The 24,228-nt window shown below is 39.6% G+C and overlaps 1 protein-coding gene across 9 annotated transcripts in view; it reads left to right on the plus strand.

Moving 5' to 3' along the window:
* PCDH10 (protocadherin 10) overlaps positions 1-24,228 on the plus strand; it is a 55,360-nt gene that overhangs the window by 4,259 nt on the left and 26,873 nt on the right. For 4 of the 9 annotated variants that reach the window (XM_083457160.1, XM_083457161.1, XM_083457162.1 and 1 more), the window contains exons 2-4: positions 1,528-1,586; positions 2,217-2,323; positions 14,381-14,686. In XM_083457160.1, the coding sequence (XP_083313286.1) occupies positions 1,528-1,586; positions 2,217-2,323; positions 14,381-14,686 (472 nt within the window). Of the gene's footprint in view, positions 1-1,527; positions 1,587-2,216; positions 2,324-14,380; positions 14,687-20,960; positions 22,141-24,228 lie in introns of those variants that run through there. The other 5 variants (XM_083457164.1, XM_083457165.1, XM_083457166.1 and 2 more) reach the window with 2 other exon arrangements.

A 24,228-nucleotide genomic window follows, 5' to 3' on the forward strand; every position in this document is an offset into this window, starting at 1 on the left:
GCTGATTTATGCCCTCTCTCCAGCAACACATGCATTTCCAGCCACTGTACTGCCATGAAACTGCAGTGCAGCTTTCCTTCATCTGCACCATCTCTAATTCCTTCACTGTTATTTAGGCTGTAATGATGTGCAGTTACCTGGGGAATAGCTCCACTGAACATAAGGGGACTTACTTCTGTGTAGACATGCCTTGTCCACCTTCTCTCAGTCACACACACACACACACACACCCTCCTAAATATCCATCTTGCTCCATCCTGATGCAGGGCAGGCTACTTGGACAACTCTGTGTGTTTTGAGGCACCTTTTGGTTTCAGCCAGTAAGTAGCTTCTTTTCAGAGGCAGAAGCAATTGTGCACTGGGGAGCATCTTAGAAATGGTTGCAGCCAAGCGCCCACACTATGTGCATTTGAATGAAGCTAGCCTAGCTTCTTCCTTTTCTGTATCAAAGCAACACAGCCCTGGGTCAGCTGCCAGTTTTTATTTTCCCTCAGTGCAGAGCAATCCATGCATGTCAGGGAATTTTTTGCTGTTCGTTTGGTCCTTTAGTTATTTTATTGCTCCTTTCAGGAACAGCAAATCTGAAATAGTTTCTGTAATGATGCTTCTATTCAATGCAGTAAAGTTTTTTTTTTTGTGTGTGTGTGTGTTTTAATTAAAAAGCTGCCATTTATATCTCAAAGTGCCTGCCTGTATGATTAAGGTTGTGGGGAGAGTGGTGGGGTTTCTTGTGGTTATGAACATCTAACTATCAGGCAGCAGTTTTAATTAATTCAAGAATTAAGGATTTATTAATTAACTTTTCATGACTCTAGCAGAGTGGTTCCATATGAAGCATTTTTTGTTATAAAAGAACCATCTCAAAAGAATGCAACTGAAAGCTTCTATCAAAGCTTAACATTCTGCCACATTGTGCATGTTTTGTGTTACCCTGGTGTGTAAAGAATTTTTGCAGATCACATAATCTGGACTTAACATTCTTCGATTAAAATGTGGTCTGCTGGGTATTTAATTGAGTGTATACTCTCTGTGTCTATTACTGAGAGAAAACAGTGTTTTGCACCTTGGAGAAGCCAATGAAGAATTTTTGATAATATTTGAAAAATTGTTCTTCTAGAACCTAAGAAGAAATATTCTCCTTGTTCATCTTTTTTTTAAATAAATAAATAAATTTGTATTTCTTCTTTCCATATGCTGCAATGAAATACACAGTGGTGTTCAAATTGTAGGTTTATTATTCAGAATAAGTAGTACCTCATTTGACATTTTTCACCCACTGCTATTCAGTATAGGCATGGGATTCAAGAGTAATCTTTGTTTATTTGCCTTAGGGCTAATATTTCAGTCCTTGCCAATGTAAGGGAAGTAAGGAACTCATATACACCAGTGATACTTGTTTCTTGGGTATTATATGGCTTAACTATAATGCACTTATAGATCCATTATAATAATTATAGATACATAAACTGGTTTTGCCTGCAAAAAACACACTGGGAGTTCAATTATTTTTTCTAATTATTTTTCTAGACTAAACACCAGCGTGCAGAGCTCAGTTATCTAGTTGATAGACCACGGCGGGTAAACAGGTAGGACCTCCTGATTTCCTAAATTATGGCCCTAATTTTGCACAACCTGAGATGTATTTCAGCAAGTATGAAGGAGGACGTGGAAATGTGTTTACTGCAGATGTCGAATAATAGCTGGGGAATATAAAAATGAATTTGTTCAGACAGGAACATTAAGCAAAATAAATCGGCCCTGAATGAACACCTTTGAATTATGGCTTTTGGTGGGTCTTGCAGAGATTACCTGAAAAGAGAGTGGAATCTCATTTTGTGCTGGTCTGAAACGTGCCTCAAATACTTATGAGCCTCTCTTCAAGAACTGGCATATAGTATTGACTTCTCTGTGCAGAAATTAGCTTCCCAGTTTAAGCAAATTCAGCCAAATTATTCATAACAACTCTGTAGCACAGGCAGTGTAATAATGGCTACTGACTGTCCAGATGGATTATTAATGCCTGGAAGTACAAGTTTTGTTTCTGATGGAAAGAGCTTCTCAGCAACAGCAACATCAGCAACAGCAACATCAGTGCTGTGAGCGGGAGGTCTGGCTGAGTGCAGCTCCACATGTGGCCATGTGATGGCAGAAGAATGTTTTATGACTTTCCCTTTTTCCTGGGTGTTCAAATATTAAGCGCTTTTTTATGTTTCTAGTTCTGCATTCCAGGAAGCAGACATAGTAAGCTCTAAGGACAGTGGTCATGGAGACAGTGAGCAAGGAGACAGCGATCATGACGCCACTAATCGAGGTCAATCCTCTGGTAAGTCTGATAAGGGGGAATCTAAATATTTGATCTTTTAATAAGCGAGGCAGCAAGGGCAATTACAGATAGATAAATAAATAATAGGCCTGAAAGTAATGGGATACAGAGTGTTTGTTGTCTTTTTCTGCAGATGCATGGATGGGTTTTAAGAGTGTTCCATTTAATACATATTTATGTGTGTGCGATTTTAAAAAAAACACACACCATAACCTTGGCTTGTTCTTGAGAGCTACAGAGTTTTGGTATGTTAATCTGTGTGGTGGACTTTCCTTGCCTATTAGAGGTACAGAGGTACTGACACATTTGGGAGCAGGCAGAAAAAGATCTTCTGAAAAGCTGTTGAGAAGATTTCAAAGCAGTTTGCAGCATCAACTGGATAGCAGGCTTTGTTGAGTGATGCACAGGGAGTGTGCCCCTAGGGGTTTGAATGAGAAAAAGCGAGGCAGCAAAAGAGTCATGATTGAATGACAGTTGGATAGTGAAGGTCTGTGTGTGTGTGCGTGTGTGGTGATCAGTAGCTTCTCACAGGGTATCTTGAATATGTGATGATGTGATGCACTTGCAGGATGCTACTTTCTATCTCGTTAACCTGGCTTTTATAAGCCAATAAGTGGGCTGCATCTAATTGTGATATTTGGATTCATGATTGTGTGGTACATGGTGATTTGATCTCCACCGGCTTCTGGATGAATAGAGAGCATAGTCTTGTGGTGGAGCTGCTTCCACCAGTTTGAGAGGAGCAAGGATTCTTTTGGCATTTACATGGCTGTTATGCACACCCTACAGTATTCAGTGCCAGCTGCTTCTGAATTGTCATCAGCTGAGGTCTTGGAATCCAATATTTGCATTAATAACGGTCAAGTCACAAAAGTTCAAGGGGCCTCCTGTTGGTTGTTACAGCCACACCTTTCAAGGTGATCCTCTGAGGAAGCGTGTAAGTCTCTCATGCTAGAACAGCCTTCCTCAGCTGGGTCCCTTCCAAATGTTTTGGACTACATCTCCCATGAGCCCCAGCCAGTGCTGGCCAGAGCTGATGGGAGCTGTAGCCCAAACCATCTGGAGAGAGGACACGAAGGTGAATCCCACCCTACTCAATTTCCTCAGAAGCACGGAGAGACTGAGTGGAGGCTGGCTGGTTGGTTTTTCAGCCCTTTGCTCTTCCAAGTGTGTTGTTTCCTTTGCTACGAGAAGCCTGGGCGCGTTGTAAGATGGGGTTGGGTGGGGGGAGAGAGGAAAGCCTGTTCAAGGGCTGCTTTATATTACTGCAAGTCATTAATATGCAGACCTAATGAGACTTGAGGAAAGCCAAGAGCCTCTGAGCTCCCTGCTCCTTGCAGGGCTTCATGCTTAGTGAACAGAGCATCTATTTTGTGTCTGGGAACCTGACAACAAACCAGCTCTTGCCAGAAGTTTACATCGGAACACAGAGCCGCTCTCTCTCCCCCGCCTCTCTTTTCTGTCTCTATATCTGGCATATGGTTCCCCCTACCCCCGACTTCCAGATATGTGCATTTTAGGCTTCTTCCTCCTCCAAGCTACCCCTAGTTCCTTTGCATCATTTCAGAGGCAGCAGTGCTCAAGCATGATAAAATCCCCCCTTGCCCTCATCTCCCTGTCTGCCTCCTCCCCACCCCTTCCAACCCCCTCCCAACACACATTTTATTGCGGTACTCATCTCTCTGAACATTTCAATCAGTTTATTCTCTCAACATAATGAACCATAATAACCAAATAGGAGAGAAAAGAATAAACATCTGTACAAAGGCCTGGAATGGAGAGGCAGAATGCGGGAATATAATCATCGTAATGCACATCAAGCAAAAAGCCATTTTAGTTGAGAAGCATCTACCAGTGTACTACACTTAGCTTTTTGTTGTTGCTGTTCTCTGTGTGTTTTTAATGGATTATCTGAAATTAGGGTATTTATGATGACCTGAGACTTTTTATCTGTTCTTGCATTGCCCTAATGCATTGATGCTATTTATTTCACAACATAGGGTCCAAACTTTAAAGGCTTCATTTTGTTTTAATCTAGTTATTTGTGATTTTAACACAAAAACCCAACAAGCTAAAATGCTTGAATTTAAACCAATTCTGATCCATTTACTTAAAAAAACGCATGGTCTGTGGTATTCTTGACTTGTAGACTTGCCTGTTAAATTACAGGCTTGCGCAAATAAAGTGGAGAGGAATAAATTATATTGAACAATTTCTTTTGAGTCTAATTAGATTTAACATTTTGAATTGAAACTTTGACTTAAGTTAATAATTGAAATAACCAGTTTTGAGAAATTACTGCTAGGCATTTATGGCTATTGCTTTGCATAAGGATTTTTGCAGTATACTGACACTGTGTAAATCCGTATTCATGGAGTGTCCCGGAATATCTCACCTTACTCCTGTGACTTTGGGATACATATATTAAGCTCTTTGATTAATGCAAGACTTTCATTTTCTTCACATAGGTCACGTTTTCCCTAGCACCCTTTCTAACAAGTGGATCCTGCTTTCACTCTCACTCCCGTCCATTTTGCCTGGTTTATTCTGTGAAAGAGAGGGAACTAGTTTTCTTTGAACTCTAGTAGCTAACAACGATCTAGAGGAGTGTTCAAGGGCACTATATATTTTCTCTCTCATATATATATATATATATATATATATATATATATATGAATGAAAAACAACAAAATTAAACTGCATTGAAGAAGGCTCTATATATGATGCAGCCAAATAGTAATATATAAATAAATGAATTCAGTTAAGTGTTTCAGACTCCAACTTCATCAGTATTCTAAATATAAAAAATAAGAGGCTAAAGCTAGAATACTTAACTATTCCCGTCTTCTTATCCACTTATTTACATATACAGGTTTGTGTGCTTGCATTATTTATTTATTTATGGATGCAGAAGTTGTTCTATCCGTAGCAAATGACCACAATGTCTTTCTAATCCCCGCTTCCACTTTTGCTTTTAAAAATAGTTCATTTTCACTCTACATGTCTCCTAATGCTGCTCTCTCGCTTCACATTTTGCTTGTTTTCCTGATTCTCTTTAGTTTCATCTCATTCCAGAAGTGCTTGCATAATAGCACTGCATCAGTGATCTAAAACTGCTAATAAATGAAGTCACCTGCAAATTAAGGGGGGGGGGGAATACATAAACCCTCAAGCCCTTTTCGTTTATGCCCTGTGTTTAGCATCAGGTAGACGAAAATGCTGTAGTGTTCACTTTAGAGATGTCAGGTGTTTGTGGCAAGCTTGGAGAAAATGGTTCTTAGGGTAATGCCAGCAGGGATGCACAGCAACAATGGACCTGGTGTGAATCCTGCCTCTTGCACTGTGAATTCACTAGGTAGCGTTAGGCAAGCCATTCACAGCATCTAACTCCTCATCTTCAAATATGCACACAGTATACTTAGGTACACCATAGGATTGCTGTAAGTGTTGCAGCAAGATAATCCTTGTGAAGTGCTGGAAACACTGGGAAATAATATACAAATATTAAAGGTCGTATACAGTTGGTGTCCCGCAGTTGATGGAAGGCAGTTAGTGGACCAGAGAGGCAGGTGATTCCAGCTATAGCTCCCTGTGTCCCCAGGTCTTCTCCATGGGGCCCACCAAAACCCTGAAGCAAGATTTGGAGAGAAATGGGGGCCAAAAATTACCTCCTTCCCCATTCCACTGACAGAAGCCTTCTGTTAGCTGATGGATACCAATTGGTATCCTTAGAATACCACCCTTAGAATGTGCTATATACAGCTACTAAATATACCCAGATTCCCCCTTTTTCATTAAGTGTTTCAGCACAACAACCCATTACCTAATGCAACTAAGCTTAACAGTGCCGTCCTATAGATGTATAGTCATTGAGTTAAATGGAGCTTGCTTCCAGATAAGTGGGTCTATGATTGCCTCCTCAGTATATGTAATTGAAAGAATCCCATATTATTTTCCTATGTAGAAAGGGAAAGCGACTGGAACAACCTCCCTATGAAGCCAGGCTACAAAGTTTGGGGCTTTTAAATGGGGGGGGGGAGGGAGGAGTCAGCAGGGGACATGATTTCGTGGTATCAAATTATTTATGGTGGGAAGAAAGTGGATAAAAAATTTTCTCACTCTCTTATGCTGCTGGAACCCAACCCAGTCCCCTTCAACAAACCTGAATTTTGGAATACAGTGGTACCTCAGGTTAAGAACTTAATTCGTTCTGGAAGTCTGTTCTTAACCTGAAACTGTTCTTAACCTGAAGCACCACTTTAGCTAATGGGGCCTCCTGCTCCTGCCGCGCCGCCGGAGCACGATTTCTGTTCTCATCCTGAAGCAAAGTTCTTAACCCAAGGTAATATTTCTGGGTTAGCGGAGTCTGTAACCTGAAGCGTATGTAACCTGAAGCGTATGTAACCCGAGGTACCACTGTACAGTACTTGGGAAGGACAAAAGGAAGCACTTCTTCACACATCCCATAGTTGAATGATGGCATGTGCTACTGCAAGATGTAGTGATGGCCACCAATCTGGCTTTGGACAGCTTGAAAAGGGAGGAATTTGCAGAGGATAAGGCTATTAGTCATATTCAAGGAGGGTGCCAACAACAAGGAAGATAAGACTGTCAGTGACTACTTGCCACTTGTTCTACTGAACACCAGTTGCTAGGGATCATGTGTAGGAGAGTGCTGTTTGCTTGTATTTAAGTATTTAAGTAGACTCAGTGAAATTAATGAGTCTAACTTAGTTATAGCCATTAACTTGAATGGGTCTATGTTGAGTAGGACCAGCATCTTCCCAGTGTGTTTATGTTCTGCTTATGGGCTTCCTATAGACATCTGGTGAGCCACTATGAGAACAGAGTGTGTCATCCAGCAGGGCTTCTCTTATTTTCTTACGTTCTGTTTATACTGCCTGAATTTCCATCTCTCTGTGTTGAATTACAGATTGTAAACTCACTGGACATGGCTTTGCCTTCTTGTACTCTGTAAAGCATCATGGACACCGATGGCTTTATACCAGTACAACATAATATTATATGTATTTTGTTTCCTGAAAGATGGAATGGTATATGATCTAAACAAAAGAGTCCAATTCCCTGCTGTAACTCACTGAAGTATTGTGGACAAGTTATTTGATTGAGATCAATTACAGCTCAGGAAAATCATTGGACTGTTCAGTATATTCCCCGCATAAATGTTTTTATTGGGGTTTTAGAGGGGGGAGGAATCTCAAGAGTCTAAAATAAAAAGTAAAAAAAAGAATCCAACAGGAAGAGTACAACAAGAGGAGAGAGAGGGTTGGGGGGGAAAGACCCCAAAGTCAACAAATTAATCTTCATGCCGTAATTTTAGTGTAGACAATAAATTTGACACAAAGTAAGGGTGCTAGATTGTGACTTCAGGTGACATAATTGTGGTAGCTTTTGGCAGGATGTGCTCCATTAAAGAAACACTTTCTGCATGTAGAATTATCTCCTGAAGGTAAATCTTTTTAGGAGTGCATCTAGTGGTGTATGTATGCCTCTCTCTTGGTGTGTGTGTGGTGTTTTTTTTAATCCATGAGTAATTAAGTTCTTGGCTCCTCTTCTGAGACTTCCAGCATAGGTGCTAAGTACCACTCTCTGTGTTTGTTTGCATTTATGCTGTGTGATATGAGCACCTGTCTGCCAGGACTTGGACCTCAGCCACCACCTCATTGCGTCTAGATGTTCACGAAATAAACATACAAAGAGTACGCTGACTTGAGAAGGCTAGATTTTTCATAGGGAAAGAAAATGGCAAGGGATCTCCTTAAACTTGAACATAGCTACAGTACAGAATTTTTTTAAAAAATGGACTTGGATTGTAGACAAAATTTATGGCTTTGCTTTTGGGCACAGATGTGAATGAAACAAGGATAGAGTGACTGTCCAGTGTGTGATTGGCTGTACTGCAAGGATTTATGTTTAGTTTTTGTTTTTAAATCTTTGCTTGCATCTGAGCATCTTAAGGGAATTGCCATTAAAAAGCCAATGACCAAGGTGTGTGTGTGTTTAATTTTGCAGGATTCTCTTGTCAAGGGATTTAAGGAACAATTCTTAGCTGCTCAGATAAGAACCAACAGGGTTCAATTCTGGGAATTGGAAAGAGAATTGCATTGCTGTTACTGTGTGGAGAATGAGAAATGAAAATGCCAAAATTCCAAAGGAGCATAGATAGCTATTTCTTATTTTTCATCCCAGGTTGTTCCTTGATTTGAATATCATTTTGGTGCTTTTATTTTCTAGGAAGACTTTTGTATCTTTTAGTTGTTTTCCTGTAGATGCTATCCTTAAGATTGTTCAGAATCTACTGGTCTAGATTCTGTCATGACGTTACTGTAATATCTAGAAAACCTTGCGGTGACATAGAGCACAGATGGAAAAACATGCATGTAGTTGAAAACAAACTTTGAAGACTACTTTTGCTGCCAAAGAGCTGGGAAGTGCCTTTTATTATTTAAAAATGTAACTGTTTTGGAGAAAGTAGGTGCAGTTGGCGGGTGGGAGGAGGGGAGGAGGAAAGAAAGTCTGGCATACTTATTACTTACAGTTGCAATTTTTAATTGGATAATTAGAGACTGATACTTTGAAGATTATTCAAAATCTCTAGAGGCTTTCTGTGCATACTTTTCTCTTTCTCCTCTTAATTTAATTTAATCAAGAAGGAACAAATCTCAAAAATGCCTAATGTTTGAGAGCAAATCATGTTATTTCATGTAAACTTGAGTGCCTTATAAAGGCTTCGTTATTGTGAATAGCTAGACTGCTTTAGCCCCATTGAATTCAATGGGATTGCACTTCCACACATAGTTAAAACCTACTTCCCTGTTTAACTTCTCTTGCAAACTGGGTGTTGACTGCGGGAGGAGTTTCAAACATACCCCTTTGTTACTTCAATCAATACTACTGTTGACCATAGTCTTTATAATCATGGCCTTTTTGGTTTCCCTAGTTTATGCCCCATGATATGGCTAGTGGCAGTGGAAATTGTTCAGAAATATAGATGGAGTGTGAGGGACAAATTGTTTGTTTGCTCGTGTTTTTTGTTTATAACAAATGAGATATACTGAGGGATATTATTGACAAGTAACTTGTACTAGTTGTTAGAAGAACCCTTTTGGCACAGTCATTGAAAATCCATAACTCTCATTTACTTTTAAAATCCCAGTTTAACATGTAATGGAAATTTTTCCTTTTTTCCAAATTCAATTACCATTTTTAATTCAATCTCCCCCAATGTAGATTTGGCAGGAATAATTGATAAGTTAGCAGAGAGAGACTGCACATCATGTTAGATTTATGACAAAGTTGAGATGGAAGTGTTTGAGTGACTGAACATTTCCTTTATATATAAATCAGTAACGGGATTCTTGGTTTATTGAGAAGTTCAGAGGAAGCAACCACTTCTTCAGTCCTTAGCAGGCCTCTTTTGCACTGAAGTTTACCAAATAGTGAACAAGCTGTATTTTAGTGGTAAATCAACAAGTGTTGGTGATAACACCAGCCATTCATTGACTAGTTGTTTGTTTCTTGCAAAATAGCTCTCCAAGTCTAAAGAAATGTATAATTACTATGATTTCCGGAACATCATATGCCACAAACATGTTTATTTGGTTTTGCTGGGTTTTTGTTTGTTTGCAAGAGGAGAAGTTACCCACATTCAGTCTTTTGGGGTGGTACAGGCTATAAATGTAATGAAATAGATGGTATATGAAACCCAACCTAACACTGTAGCAGTTGCCCTCTATCCTAAATACACACTCCATGCCATAAAAAGACATTGCATAAATTGAAAATGGTATTATAAAACTAAAAAAAAACTGGTTTTGTGCTTGGTGGTTTTAAATCACTTATTTGAAGCCACTGCGCTTAAAATCTGTCAGTTTTATGACTGATTGTTTCTACATCTGTCTTCAGAGCTGTTTCAGAAAACAAAACTGCAATGCAATAGTACAATAGACATGGTGCATAACAACAATTATAATATTCCTACTACACAATGCAACAATTCATTCAAAATATATCAAAGAAAATTAAGACAGCATATAAAGCAGGTGCTTGGGAACCAAATGTGGCCCACCGGGCCTCTGTAGGTGGTCCTTGGGATTCAGGCCACACCCCTTCCCCAGGCTCCACCCCTCACTGAACCTTCTCTGCATCCTCCTCTTGTGGTTTTACCTGTGACAATACGTCTTGCTTGCCTAGATGGAAGGTGGAGAGTGGCGTGTATTGCCACACACCCCACTGGTACGTGGCTCCCAGAAGGTCACTCTTGAGATATTGTTGCCCTTGGGTTGCAAGAAGATTCCACATTCCTGGCATAAATTACAAAGAGGCATATGACAAACTGTGAAAATAACCCTAAGGCAATGAGATTAGTATCTAGCCACCCCCTTCCCCAACTTCTGTCCTTCTGTCATCTTCTGATAAAGCCTCCTAAGGCAGGAGTGCCTGGCGTGCTCTGGTCCATGGGGTCACGAAGAGTCGGACATGACTAAACGACTAAACAACAACAAGGCAGGAGAATGGGACATAGCAGGTGGAAGCAGACATTCCCTGATGGTAGATACAGTCTCTCTTTCTGTAAAGTAGAGCACAAAGCCAAATCTTGTTTCTTCCTCTAAAAGGTTTTCATTATTAAATATTACATGAGAGTGACAGAATGTGCAATCCTAAACACACCGGTTAGGGTATAGGTCTCATTGAATACAGTGTGACATGCTTCAGAGTAAACGTGCATAAGATTGCTAGCTTGCCATAAAACTACATTGCAATCTGATCTGGAAAAAAACTAAAAAAACAACAACACCCCAGAGCCAATTCAATTCCCAGACACTGAGCCATTCACAATCTCTCTGTTTACTGAATCTATGCATCACCAGCTGTGCTTCTATTGCTCCAATTCTAGGTCATTATGACACCATGAAGAAACACCTGTTAGAAACCATTTGGTAAAATGTCACCCTGTTATAGACTGTTTAAAAATGGGAGAATGCACAACTTGAATTAAAGTCTGCATTTTTGCCAGTGCAATTTCTAAACCAGAATCTTCATTTCTCTTTATTGTATTGTAGGATATAATGGTCTGATCATTTCAGTCTTCAAGGTTTGGGTGGGAGAGACATTTTGTTTCTCCTATTGCTAAACAATTGGGGTTTTGTTGGCTTTATGCTAACAAAAACACATTTGCTAGCACAAGGAGAGCCACCCAGTTTTCACCACTGGATTTGGCAGTAGAAGTTGGTGGAAACGGGGTTTGAAGAATCACTTTTGGTTGTGCAACCTGCCATTGGCTACAGCCCTTAAATCCATGCTTGCCTAACTTACGTTGTGTGTGTGTGTGTGTTAGGCTGTGACTCAGGCAAAGTTTAGCACCTGAATCACAAACATTATACCCCTGGGAGTAGGGCCCATTGAAATCATGGTAGTTTTTCTGAGCAGAAAGCATTTTAAAAGTTTCTGTTGCTGATATCCAACATTAGTCATGTTCTGGGCAGACCCATTGAAATCAATGCGCGAAAGTAACTTCAGTCTGTTGTTTCAATGGGTCTATCCTGAATGTCACTCAGTTGGATAGCACCTGTTATTATCAGTTACCTGATGACATGGGAACTTAAAGTGCTTAACTAGGGTTTGATTATACCTATTTATAGTAGCTATTATATAGTTTCCTATTTTGCATTATACTATATTATTACACAGCATTGTACAACATGTTTAATTCACTGCATTTAGCAGCGAAAATCAAAGGAGTTTACAATTTCATACATGTTTCACAACTGCAAACAGGTAGTTTTGAATTGGGGGAGGAATGACCTAGACAAGGAATATAATATAGTTTTACTTGTTTTCTCATGTCTTTGTGTCAGTTTCCAAAACTGAAATTTATTTTCAGAAGCCTTTTTGAACAAATACAGAGATTGTGACTGTAATGAAACTTGAAATCCTTCTGGATAATATTATGACTTATTTCTTTATATTTGCTTCATTTTTTATGAAATATAAATGTTAAGCTATGTTTTAAAAATCAGCTTTGCAATTGCAATTGCAACTAGTAACTTTGCTGGAAAGTTACTAGTCGGATTTATTATATAAAGAGAGGAATATTGCTGGAGAAATGTTGAAAATGTCTCAGAATGCCTTTTCTGTCCACCCCTTTTCTTTACCATTGTGTCAGCAAAGAAATAAGCTAGCCATTTATTTAACAAACCATTTGTATGTCTCGGATGCTATTCCTCCCCTAAATCTTTAATCCCAGCTGCCGTTCACGTTTGCATTCCTCAACAGCTCACCGATTAGTAATTTACTTCCAGACTTCTGCATAGCAATTATCAGTAGAAGGTTACAGTCAAATCCAGACTTTGTATTGCACAAAGCTTAATTTAAAATAAAACTGTCATTATAAAGTGAGATTAATCTTGAGACAAATCCCCTTGTGTTTCTCTAGTTATCAAGCACTTGTTGGTAATTGGGTGGGATACCTTATTTGCAGAAAATTTGCTAAGACACTGCTTCTACTTATAAAAGCTGCAGCAGAATTCTTAATATGAATCTTTCCTTGGAGGGTAGTGTGGGTGGGGATAGCTGATACTGACTTAGGACAGTGGCTACATAGTCTTTTCTATTGCATTAAAAATAGTAGACATTTCTCATCAGGAAAATGTAATCTGTAGGAACCAGCTGCCATTCTCGAATCCTGACACAGAGGAGCTGTACACTTTAAAGGTCTTGTGGCAGATTATTCCTTTCTCTGCAGTCCGCAGCCTGCCAACTGACTTGCAAGGCTGCCATGATGCAATGCCAGTGAGTCTTGGCTCTAGGTTTGGGAAATGACGATCTGCGGCTTACAGTGATGAACATCTGATGGTGGCCAGGCTGTGTGGATCATTTTGTTGGTGTTGAACAGTATCTTTAGTGTTAATGAGTTTTGGTGTTTTGTTGGAGCGGTAAGCTTTGTGTTAGGGAAGGGGGGGGGCGTGATTTTATTGCTGTTGTTGTCCAGCCAAGTCAACACGAGGCTTTCTTCCACTGTTACATGTACAAATTCAGCTCTAAAACCTTTCAGTTCTTTCTCCAAGCAAAGCCATGAAAAACAACTTTTGACCACTGAATTCTTAAGCATGCAGTAATATCACTCTTGAGCAAACATTGGTTATTCCATTCCACTCTTAACGACTTCAGCCATCACTGCTCCTTCGAGAAACCTGTCCTAGTGCCTTAAAGGAATCAGTCTATTGAAATGCCTATCGGAAGATAGTCTCACTTGTCATTTAGAATTCTAATAGCTTTAAAGGATTTGTAAGCAAACAGTTTCATGTTGGCAGGGACCAGTGTTTGCTGGTATAGAGTAAGCATTAACACGTTTGTCAATAGTATCTGGATCTGTGTCGCATCAGGCTTCAGCTACCCTTAGTGCCACTAATTAGAGTAATTTCACAATAGGCTTTTTTTATAGCTACTAATGTGGCTTAAGGGACTGTAAAGTAGATGGTAGCAGAAAAAATAACTTGGAAGAAATGGCGCCAAAGGCTGGCTCTTTTAGGTCATGTTCCTTCCTCCAAAATAAAGTCCTTAATCTTTAGCCTATCTGTATATTGACATTTTCCACTAGCCGAACAAGTGGAATTTCATTCCACTTAGTTACATCCCTTTCTCATCTTTCCTCCCCACTATGCCACCCTTTTTGTGTCATACTAACCCTTTGTTGACGATTGTTGGGCATCAAGCCACTGCCATTACCATCAAACACAGTGGGACCAGCTCCCAGATAGCTTGATGGAGGAAGTTCGCAAGATTTTATTATATATATAATAACAATCTTTCCTGTCATCTTATGCTTGCTTTGCCATTTGTGGAGCGTTCTAGCACTTCCTTTCTTTTTAAATGAAGGTGCTGTCTTTTGAAGACTGAATGATCAGATTCTTTATTGGGAGAATGAAGGTGATGAAAAAAAACACCCAGCTCCTTTTTGATCACCATACATCTATCAGCAGCTGGTCATGATGCTGAAGATTATATCTACAGTTTTTCTCTCTTTCCTGCTTGTAGGCATGGATCTCTTCTCTAATTGCACGGAGGAATGTAAAGCCTTGGGCCACTCGGATCGGTGCTGGATGCCCTCTTTTGTCCCTTCTGATGGACGCCAAGCTGCGGATTACCGCAGCAATCTTCATGTGCCCGGTATGGACTCTGTTCCAGACACTGAAGTGTTTGAAACACCAGAAGCCCAGCCAGGGGCAGAGAGGTCCTTCTCCACCTTTGGCAAAGAGAAGGCCCTTCACAGCACTCTGGAGAGGAAGGAACTGGATGGACTGCTGTCTAATACACGAGCGCCTTACAAACCACCATATTTGAGTAAGTACTGTTCAAAAGGCTGCTAGAGAGTTTTCCCTTGATGGGAATAAAACTCCATTCCCCAGGGTGCTTGCTAGGAATAGAACAGTATACCAGAGGCAATGGGGGGAAGAAGCCCTGAATCCCTTTGGATTAAGAACCACTGAAGAGAACAATGTTGATATATTATTATTATTTTTTTAAAGAAAATGCCTATGGCATTTTAAGTTTGTAACTTCTAGGACTCTGTTGAAGATGGATTTGTTTTTTTTAAAATGCTGTTTTTGGAACTGTTGCCCTAATGAATTTTTTAAAAGTAAATAGTTAGCAAGACAAGTATTTCCTCACATTTGTAAGCTGTTTGTGGTGCATCTTCATTGGGACTACTTGTGGTACAAAACTTGTTTTGTACCCAACAGCTGCTTTGTTCCCCATTGAGCAAGGCTTGGCATTCATTCTCCGATTCATATTTCTCTGCTGCTGCTGCTGCCATCGCCTTTTGTTCTCTTGACCATCCTTCATGGGATGAACTTTTAACAATATTTTCTGGAGCTTTCTGAATTCTTGAGGCCATTGTAACTATGATGGTGCTTGTGTGTGATACAGAAGATGGTGCGTAGGGTTAGGTGAAAGAGGAGAATTCCTTATTCATTTCCTTGCCAAGTGGAGTGCCTTGAAATCACTCTTTGGCCCGAGATTCTACATTGCGATGCTTACCGGCCCATTATGTTTTATTAGGAGATCGTAAAGTCTTCCCTTGATTATAAGTGCTTAGGATGAGTCTGTGTGTCTGGAAATGAAGAAAACCAGTGCCGTCATTTAGGAAGTGCAGCGGCTGCAAAGGTTGCAGGGATCTTTCTGAAAGAAAGAAAAGCAAATCTAATTGATGAGAGTGGTAATGTCACCATTGAAATGCAATATAGCAGTGCTTCCTTTTCTCAGTTCTGCCCTCCCCTCCCCAGTTCTGTCCTAGAGGGATCCCATCTTAAAGTGGGAATTTATGCTTTATTTATGCTTATTTTAGCTTTTAGACTAAGAAGCCAGACATAGCAGAAGCTTCTGATTCCAGCTTTGTATATTTTAGTTTCTAGCAGCTGATGTTAAGGCACATCACTTGTTCCAAAAAGAAAAAGAAAAAAGCCAAAACACCATCTGGTTGTACTTCTTGTACCTGCTAGCTTACCTTTGAACTTAATGATCTAGAGGAGGATTGACAGATCTTTTTTTCACTGTTCAGCAGATCAGCCATTCCAAATGCACCCTTCACTCTAGAGATACTACTTCAGCCATGCATTCCTAATAACCTTTTAATGATTTTAGGTCATATGTTTCAGACCTGTAGCATTGTACATTTCTTTAAGGTGATGCCTGAGCTTGTTCAGTGAAGGTAGTGTATCTTTTTTCTTCTAATGGCTGAAAATGAACAGCAACTTTGCAGTGCCAAACAGCTATAAGAGGTTTATCATCCAAATTCAGCCTGTTCCTGTTGCTTCTGCCTTTTTAAATCATAGACCACTCTATGATTAAAATTCTATGATTTAAATCTTAGACCACTCTACATAGCTGCCCCTCTAGTTTGTTTATTTTCTAATACGTTGTGATGCACATTTGAAGATTTGTAAGCCTGTGCAATGTGTTGGTGGTATCTGAAAGACATTTAAAGGGGAATAGGATTCAGGGCTTTTTTTTTTTTTTTTTTTTTTTTTTTGCTTCTAGACTTGTTTCTAGACTTCAGGCTAAAGCTATATTAAATCTAAAATCAGACAGGTTTTCCCCTACCTGCAATTAATGTTTTCTTTTGTATAAAGTTAGATTTTGAACTTCATAACAAGCAAGAGTTATTTTAGAGGGAGAGAGAGAGGTAGGTGAAGGAGAAGAAACCAGCTACTGAAGAGCACGATATTTCATAGAGTTGAGAAAATCTTTTACAATGAACAATTTCTTTTTTGAACCCAACAGAGAGAGAGAGAGCCTATTCTCAGTTGCAATTCTAAGAGAAGCAACCGAGTTTATTCAAGTGGTAACTAGAGTCGAGCTATAGTGACCACAGGCTAATTAAGTTTAACATTCTCTTGGGGCAAATTGTGCCCCCAAAAAAGTATCAAGGAGCTGTTGAAAGCTACAAAGGGGATTTAAAACAAACAAACAAACAAAGCTAATTTAGAAAACTCTTAACAAAGCAAGGTATTCTACCCATGTCTGCAGCTGGGGGAGGGAGGGCAGCCATACTTGACCCTACAAATAAAATGCCTATTGTTTAAATTGTGTTATTTCTTAGCTTCAGGATGGGAGGAGAGAAATATATTATTTGCATATTATTAAACAAGTTTAATTATTCAAAGGATAAAGAACAAAGCAATCCCAGAAACAGAATGGATAAAGTCTAGAACTTCAGTCTGTATTTCCACTGGGACTTTTGACTCTATTAATAATTCCCAAGAAGCCAGTTCCTAGGATTGAGGGAGAGCTGCCCCCAAACTCACACTGCCTGTGCAGAAGCCCCTGGGTGTGATTGAAAATGCTTCCCTGAGCAGCCTTTGACATGGGAAACATTTGTTGTGAAACATACATTTGGAGAAATGATAACAGGGGGCGGGGAGGTCTGCAGTGCAACAGGCAGCAGCTGCAGACTTAATCCCATCATGAAAGCTCAGGGATAGTGAAGCAGAGCTGGTGAATGGCCTGGCGGGACTGTTTGTTGTTGAAGAGGTTGTGTGGCACGAGGAGAGCTGTAGGGCCATATAGAGAGGTGTGAGGGACCACATTTGGCCCATGGTTTCCCCACTCCTGTGATAGCCAAAGAATGTATACTTAACCAGAAATGTAAAAGCGGCATATACATTCTGCACCGCAAAACTTCAAGATGCTAAATAGAGCTTCACAGAGTATAGAGAATGGAGCTTCACAGAATATAGAAAATATGAAAATTACAGCTAACTCAATAAAATATAGCATATATCTCACATAACTAATAAATGCCCAAGCCTAGCAGTTGCATGTTTAAAAGGTAGTTGGAACAGCATAAAAATAAATTAGTTTAGCAGAGATCAACTCATAAGATTAAGCAGATTCCAAAGTAGCTGTTATGACAGTTGCATTCATTTTATCTGTTCATGTCAGGTAATTAAGAGGCCGCATCTGAGAATAAGAAGTCAAGTGACAAAGTGCTGGAACATACTAACACGTTAAATAAAAATAAGTTGCTTATACCAGATGGTATTCATCCAACCGTTGCATATGATTTTCAGGGGGGGGGGGAGTTGACTTTATTTCCAACAGAAATAGTCCTGTCCCTTGTTCTAGATAAATTAAACTTGGAAAATGTTTCAGTTTGCAATACTTTATAATTGCTGTGGTTATCAAATCTCATCCATTTAGAATGGCACTACTAAAAAATCAGGAGACGTCATAAGGATTGAGAGACATGAAATGTCTAAGAGAAGAGTAGTCCTTTTCCTATCTGGCAACATTTGTAAAGACAAAATGTGGGCAAATGGGTTCTGGGTCATACAGATGCAAAGCACTATTCCTGCAATGGTAGGAATGATAGTCTCTTGAAGCAGAGAGGACAGTCAGCAGAAAGGATTAAAGGACATGAAGTGGAAAACCAGATGGGAATAGAGTGGGAAAGGGGACAGTAATGAGTGTATAAATGGCAGGGAAGTTGTCCCCTTCTCCCATATGGACAGAAAGAATCTTGAGACTGTTACATATAATTTTAGCCCCAGATTGTAAGTATCTAGATAATAACGGTATGTTGTGGAAGCTCTGTAGCTCAGTGGTGTGCACTCAGTTCCAACATCTCCAGCTAGGGTTATGAAACTCTCCTGTCTGGAGCCTTAAAAAAAGAGCAAATGTGATATTTATTCTTTTGGAGTTATTTAATGATATTAAAGAGTCAAAAACCAAGTACAGTAATGGGATTCTAAGATTGGACTGAGACCAAAACGGAAGTTCTGTGAATTTATCTCAGAGGCAAGTCCTATTGAATTGGACTTTCTACAGTCACTAAAGGAGATAATTAATCATGGCAAAACTTGAAACTAGATGTGCTGATCGATAGCTGGCTTAAAAAAGGTTTTCAGGTTGCTTGTCCAGCCTTTGGGAAAAGTGACCAAAGGGCGTTTTATTAGACTCAAGTTGGCATCTGCCTATAAAACTTGAGATGCGGAGTTGATGCTAAGTATTTGATATAGCCTTGGCTCTGGTCTGTTCAAGTCAGGTAGAATGTAATCATATATTGAAAAGCCTTTCTTCTTCTTCTCCAGCTGAAGAGATAGGAAAGGTTTCACTCCAGGTGTTGTTGAACTACAACTCCAATCAGCCCTAGCTAGCATGGCCATTGGTCAGGAGTGATTTCAGTTGTAGTCCAAAATAGTGGTGGGCACCAGGTTGGGGAACTTTGAGTTAAGCATAGGCTGAGTCTTTCCAGATCGCCCGTCTCACAGCCGCCACATGTTTTGAAAGTCACTCCTGAAGGTCAGTGCCCCTCTGCAGTTAAAGAGGCTGCAGTTAAAAGTGAGGATGAAGAAAGTCTTTTATAATTTGTGATGGCAACAAGCAGAATCCACACAGGGCTTTTATTTAAAGATCCTCTGTATTTGAACCAAACCCTTGCTGACTTCAGTGGGAATATTATGCTACTCAGACGAAACCACATAATTCAGATGTTATAACCACAGCCTGTAATTTGGCCATGGATAATGGCATGGTCAGAAAAAAACTTTTGAGAAGACAAGCTTTCAAAATAACAACTCATGTAAGTGTCTGGACCATATCAGGATGCAAAAGAGACCTTTTACTATGCCAGATATACTATGTGCAGAATTTCCCACATTTAGTCCACCTGCATTTTGAGATATTAAACCTATAATTCTATGCATACCATACCTAGCAGAAGCAAGCCCCATTGACCATACTGAGATGTTCTTCTCAATAAACATGCATAGGACTGCCTGCAGTTCTAAAAATCACTGCTTTTAAATAAATAAACTAATCTTTTTTCAAAAAAACCAAACAAACAAATTGAAAAAAAATTCCACATACCAAACTAGTGTTGTTGTTCATTTTTATGGGTTGTAATAATGTGATCTTGTAAAAATCATTTATTAAACTCTTATAATGTATGAAAAGATTTTCTATCTCATATTTTATCTCTTGTTAGTAATCTTAAGGAAGCAGTTACTTGCCCTCTCAGAAGGTCATAGCCATGGGATGGTTGGAATAACGGGCAGTGAGGAAATAGTTATGTTGAAATATCCTGAAAATTAACTTCATTTTGGGAATAAAATTACATATAAATAATATTTATTCCATGAATATTTTGAATTCCGCTCAAAAAGAACAAGAAAAATCAAAGAAAAACAGGAAGGGGAATATATCCACTTTTCTAGTTTTAAAAAGCAGCTATTTTATGCAGCTATTGCAGGAGCTGCTTTGTGTGGTAAATATGCGGAAGAGAACTTTGCAGTATGATGTCTCTATAAAATGCAGCAAGGACAGAGATGATTCAGTGCCATTTGCGTAGTACTTTCAACCACAATGACTATAAGCTTCTTTGCAAAACCAAGAATAGATAATGTTAGTTCATCACAAAAAGGTGGAGAAATTATATATGTGCTAATAGTTCAAGAAACCATTTAGTTGCACAAAGAAACTGAAAATTAACAACTGTATTAGGCAAACCAGAAATATCACAAAATAGCATGCCAGCTTCCACATTCTCCATAACTCGTGGTCTGACAGCTTACCATCACCTCTGTAAATTGGCAAGAATGATTTTAGCATATTATGGATTGTTATGGTTGTTTTTCGGAATTTCAGGTATATATCTTACTGAAAAATGGCACTGCACCGCAGTTTTGAGATAGTACTAAAATGAGGCTGTCATAATGATTTCATTTACTATAATTCAAGCAGTGGAGATCACAACTAGGATATGGAATAGTTGCTCTTAATTTGGGAGAACATGAGTTAACAGGGTAGAACAGCTAGAAATTTTTAAGCATTAGCATTACTGATTCTTATTGAGCATTCCACAACCCCATAAATACCATCTATCTTTGTCCTTTCTGCATGGAACACCTTTCATGGAGTATGAAATCCGTTGATCTCAAGAAGGTGTACAGTAGAGCTTCCTGTTGCAATGTTTTTCTTGTTTTTGGATCTGTATGATAAGGAGGAAACCCAGCTGTTAGTAGTTAATTTATCTCTCAGCAATATTTTCTAGGTATCATATTTTTGATTTGTTTAATTTGTTATGTTTTTCCTAATACTCTGCCACTAATATCTTAAGGTCCCTGGTTCCAAAACATCCACCTTCATTTAAGAAGACTTCCTTTCAACTACCTTCGATCTGCAGAAGAAGCAACTGTATGAAGAGCAGAGAATTAAACTAGCTCTTGGAGAGGCCCCTGTTTATGCATGCATAGGAATACAAGCTTGCATTGGACAAATCGGTTGAGAGGAAAAAAATACTGTGAATGGGTTATGATTTGTAATCAAAGAGATTTAGTTGTCCTAAATCTGAATCCAAACCTTCTTCCCCTGGTTTCTGTTATTCAAAACTAGATTTCATTTTTATACCAAAGATAATAGTTACACAAACTTCATTAGCAAAGGGATGTTATCATAGTGGTAGAACATGTGCTTTGCATAGGTTAAATTCCTGGCATTCCTTTTGTTTTTGTTTTTAAGGATCAGGCAGCAATAAATGTGAAAGATCTCTGGAAGAACCTGAAAAGCTGCTGCCAGTCAAATTAGGCCAGGCTTTGTCACGCTGGTGCCCACAGATGGTTTGGACTAAAACTTCCCTCAACTCAGCCAGTAGGTCTTCTTGGAGCTGATGGAAGTTGTGGACAAAAACTGCTGCAGGACACCAGTTTGGCAAAGACTGCTTTAACCAATGCTCAGCCAAATGGGCAAATAGTCTAACCATGTAAAAGTCAGTTTCCTGTGTAATCACCATATAAAATACTTGTGTTAGTTTTGGTTAATAATGTTCTACAGTAAATCATATAGTGCTATGCTACTGCTCATCTGTGGGAAGGTAGTGGCGAGGAACACACAATAATATTTGAGGCATAGTGATTGAGAGCAGCCTTCTCAAAATGTGAAGCAGAAGATTTATCTGTGGGGTTAAAAGCACAAATGAAAATAACATTCACTTTGCCATAAGTGTGTATTTAGTTTATGTACCTGTAGAGAAAAATGGGAAAGGATGTATGTAGTGTCAAAACTAAAAAGGAGAAAATGAAGCTTATCTATCTAAATGACTACCGACGCTATTTTAGTAAGAACGAAAATAGTTAAGTGCTACATTACATAATGAAGAACATGAATAAGTCAGTACTAAAGTCTTCAATATAACAAAGTTGTTAGGTTTAACATGCATTACATTTGTCATTCATCTACCATGCATTTTCTACTCTGTGACTTGCTTCTGATCCACATTAAAGCCTCACTCTCATGACTGACATGTGGGCTGTTGTGATGAGCATGTTATGCAGGCGATTGTGCCTGAGTTAAATGTATTTTAGATCTGGGGTACGTTCAGGGACATTTTCACAACCAAAGATACATTTTGTGCCCTATCCACCCACCTGGCTTGTATCATGAGCAACTGCTTCCCATAATTGGAATTAAATATTCACACACATTGCAGTTTCTTGGCAAACATATTTGCATACGTGAACTGGCGTTTTGATTTATTTTAAAGCAGAAAATTCTCAAAGCAACTTTGTTTCTGTGAGGGGAAAATGGAAGGAACTACATAGGTTTAGCATGAAGAAGAGAAGACCAAGAGAGGTGAGGGGTGGGGAGAGAGAAAGGCAAAGTTGACTATGCAGCAGCAACTTGCTAGAGTGAGGTGGTGGAGAAGTCTGTACTGTGTGGGCACATCAGCCAAGCCGATCTGGCACTCTCAATAAACCCACCACTGCACCCATTTCTCTCTCTTCCTGCTAAGCTGCAGTGACCCTGCTGTGGGAAGGTCAGGTGTATGGCCATGCCTCTCTCTGCTGGCTGCAACAGATTTTTATTTAGTCATTTAGTCATGTCTGACTCTTCGTGACCCCATGGACCAGAGCACGCCAGGCACTCCTGTCTTCCACTACCTCCCACAGTTTGGTCAGACTCATGTTGGTAGCTTTGAGAACACTATCCAACCATCTCATCCTCTATCGTCCCCTTCTCCTTGTGCCCTCCATCTTTCCCAACATCAGGGTCTTTTCCAGGGAGTCTTCTCTTCTCACGAGGTTGCCAAAGTATTGGAGCCTCAGCTTCAGGATCTGTCCATCCAGCTTCAACAGATATCAATCTTCAAATACCTGAAAGGCTGTCATACCTAGGTGAAGTCAAATGGGTTTTTTGTTGCTGCCTCAGGGGAAAGGACTAGATTCAGTGGATTGAATTTACAGGAGAATGGTTTTCAGTTGAGTACTAGGAGAAATGGTAAGAGAAGTTCAGTGATGGAAGCAGATTACTGAGGGAAGTGGTGGGCTCTCTTGAAAGGGAAATTCAAATGGAGGCTGTGCAGCCATTTGCTGGGAATGCTCTCTAGCTCTGGATTTCCTTCATCTTGCAATGAGATGGACTAGGAGGACTACTGGATTCCCTCCATTTCTGTGATTCTACAGCAAAACATTTTTAATCAATCTATCTGGAATACAGTAGGAACTAAAGCAGAATCTAATTAAAAGGCAGGAGGGTTTGTTTGAATGTGTTTTTGGGAGGGGGGGTTATTGGTTTGTTTTTGTTGCATTGTGTATTTTTGTATTCTCATTTTATGTTTTTCTATTGTGAACCGCCCTGGGGATCTTTCAATGAATGGCATTATACAAATTTAATTAATGACTACTATTACTACTACTATTCAGCACTTCAACATGTCCCCAGAAGTGGTCCAGAAGCCAATTCAGCTGTTGTAATAGGGGACTCCCAAGCGTTGAATGAGTTAGCACTCCAGCTACCATGTTCTGAACCAACTGACAACTTCACATAGCATACTATACATTGCATTTGATGTGGTAAATTCCTAGCTCTGATCTGGCACTCCAAGCACTTTTTTTCACCCACCCACCCAGAACATACCAATTTGGGCAGAAACTGGCACAAAAAGTCAAAGTAGACACAGCACTTGGGAATTCTAATGGAGATGCAAATTGTCCCCTCCTCAGTCATCAGATTGACCATATGATGAGCAGGGTGGAGACAGTTGTCCCATCTACAGTTTATCTGCATGGATCAGAAAAAGAGAGAAGAGGCTATATGCCTCTCTGTGTGTGTCCCCCAACCCATAGTTAGCAAGTGTCCCATGCAAAGCTGGCCAAAGGTGAAAGTTGCCCTCAGGCAAAACTTTAAAATACCAAGCACCTTGTGTTGCATTAATTATGTGATTAGCAATTGCATCATTATTGTTAAACCAACAAATACCAGGTGAGGGAGGGAGTGATGGGCCTCTTCCTGCATTCCTTTGAGTGGAAGGGTGGGATATAAATTTAATAAATATTTTGCCACAGTTTTAGCCTGTCAGGTTTCCCAAGCGAACACAGAGACTTAGCTAG

This window comes from Podarcis tiliguerta (assembly GCF_965153285.1).
Source record: "Podarcis tiliguerta genome assembly, chromosome: 9".
Classification (NCBI taxonomy): Eukaryota; Metazoa; Chordata; class Lepidosauria; order Squamata; family Lacertidae; genus Podarcis; species Podarcis tiliguerta.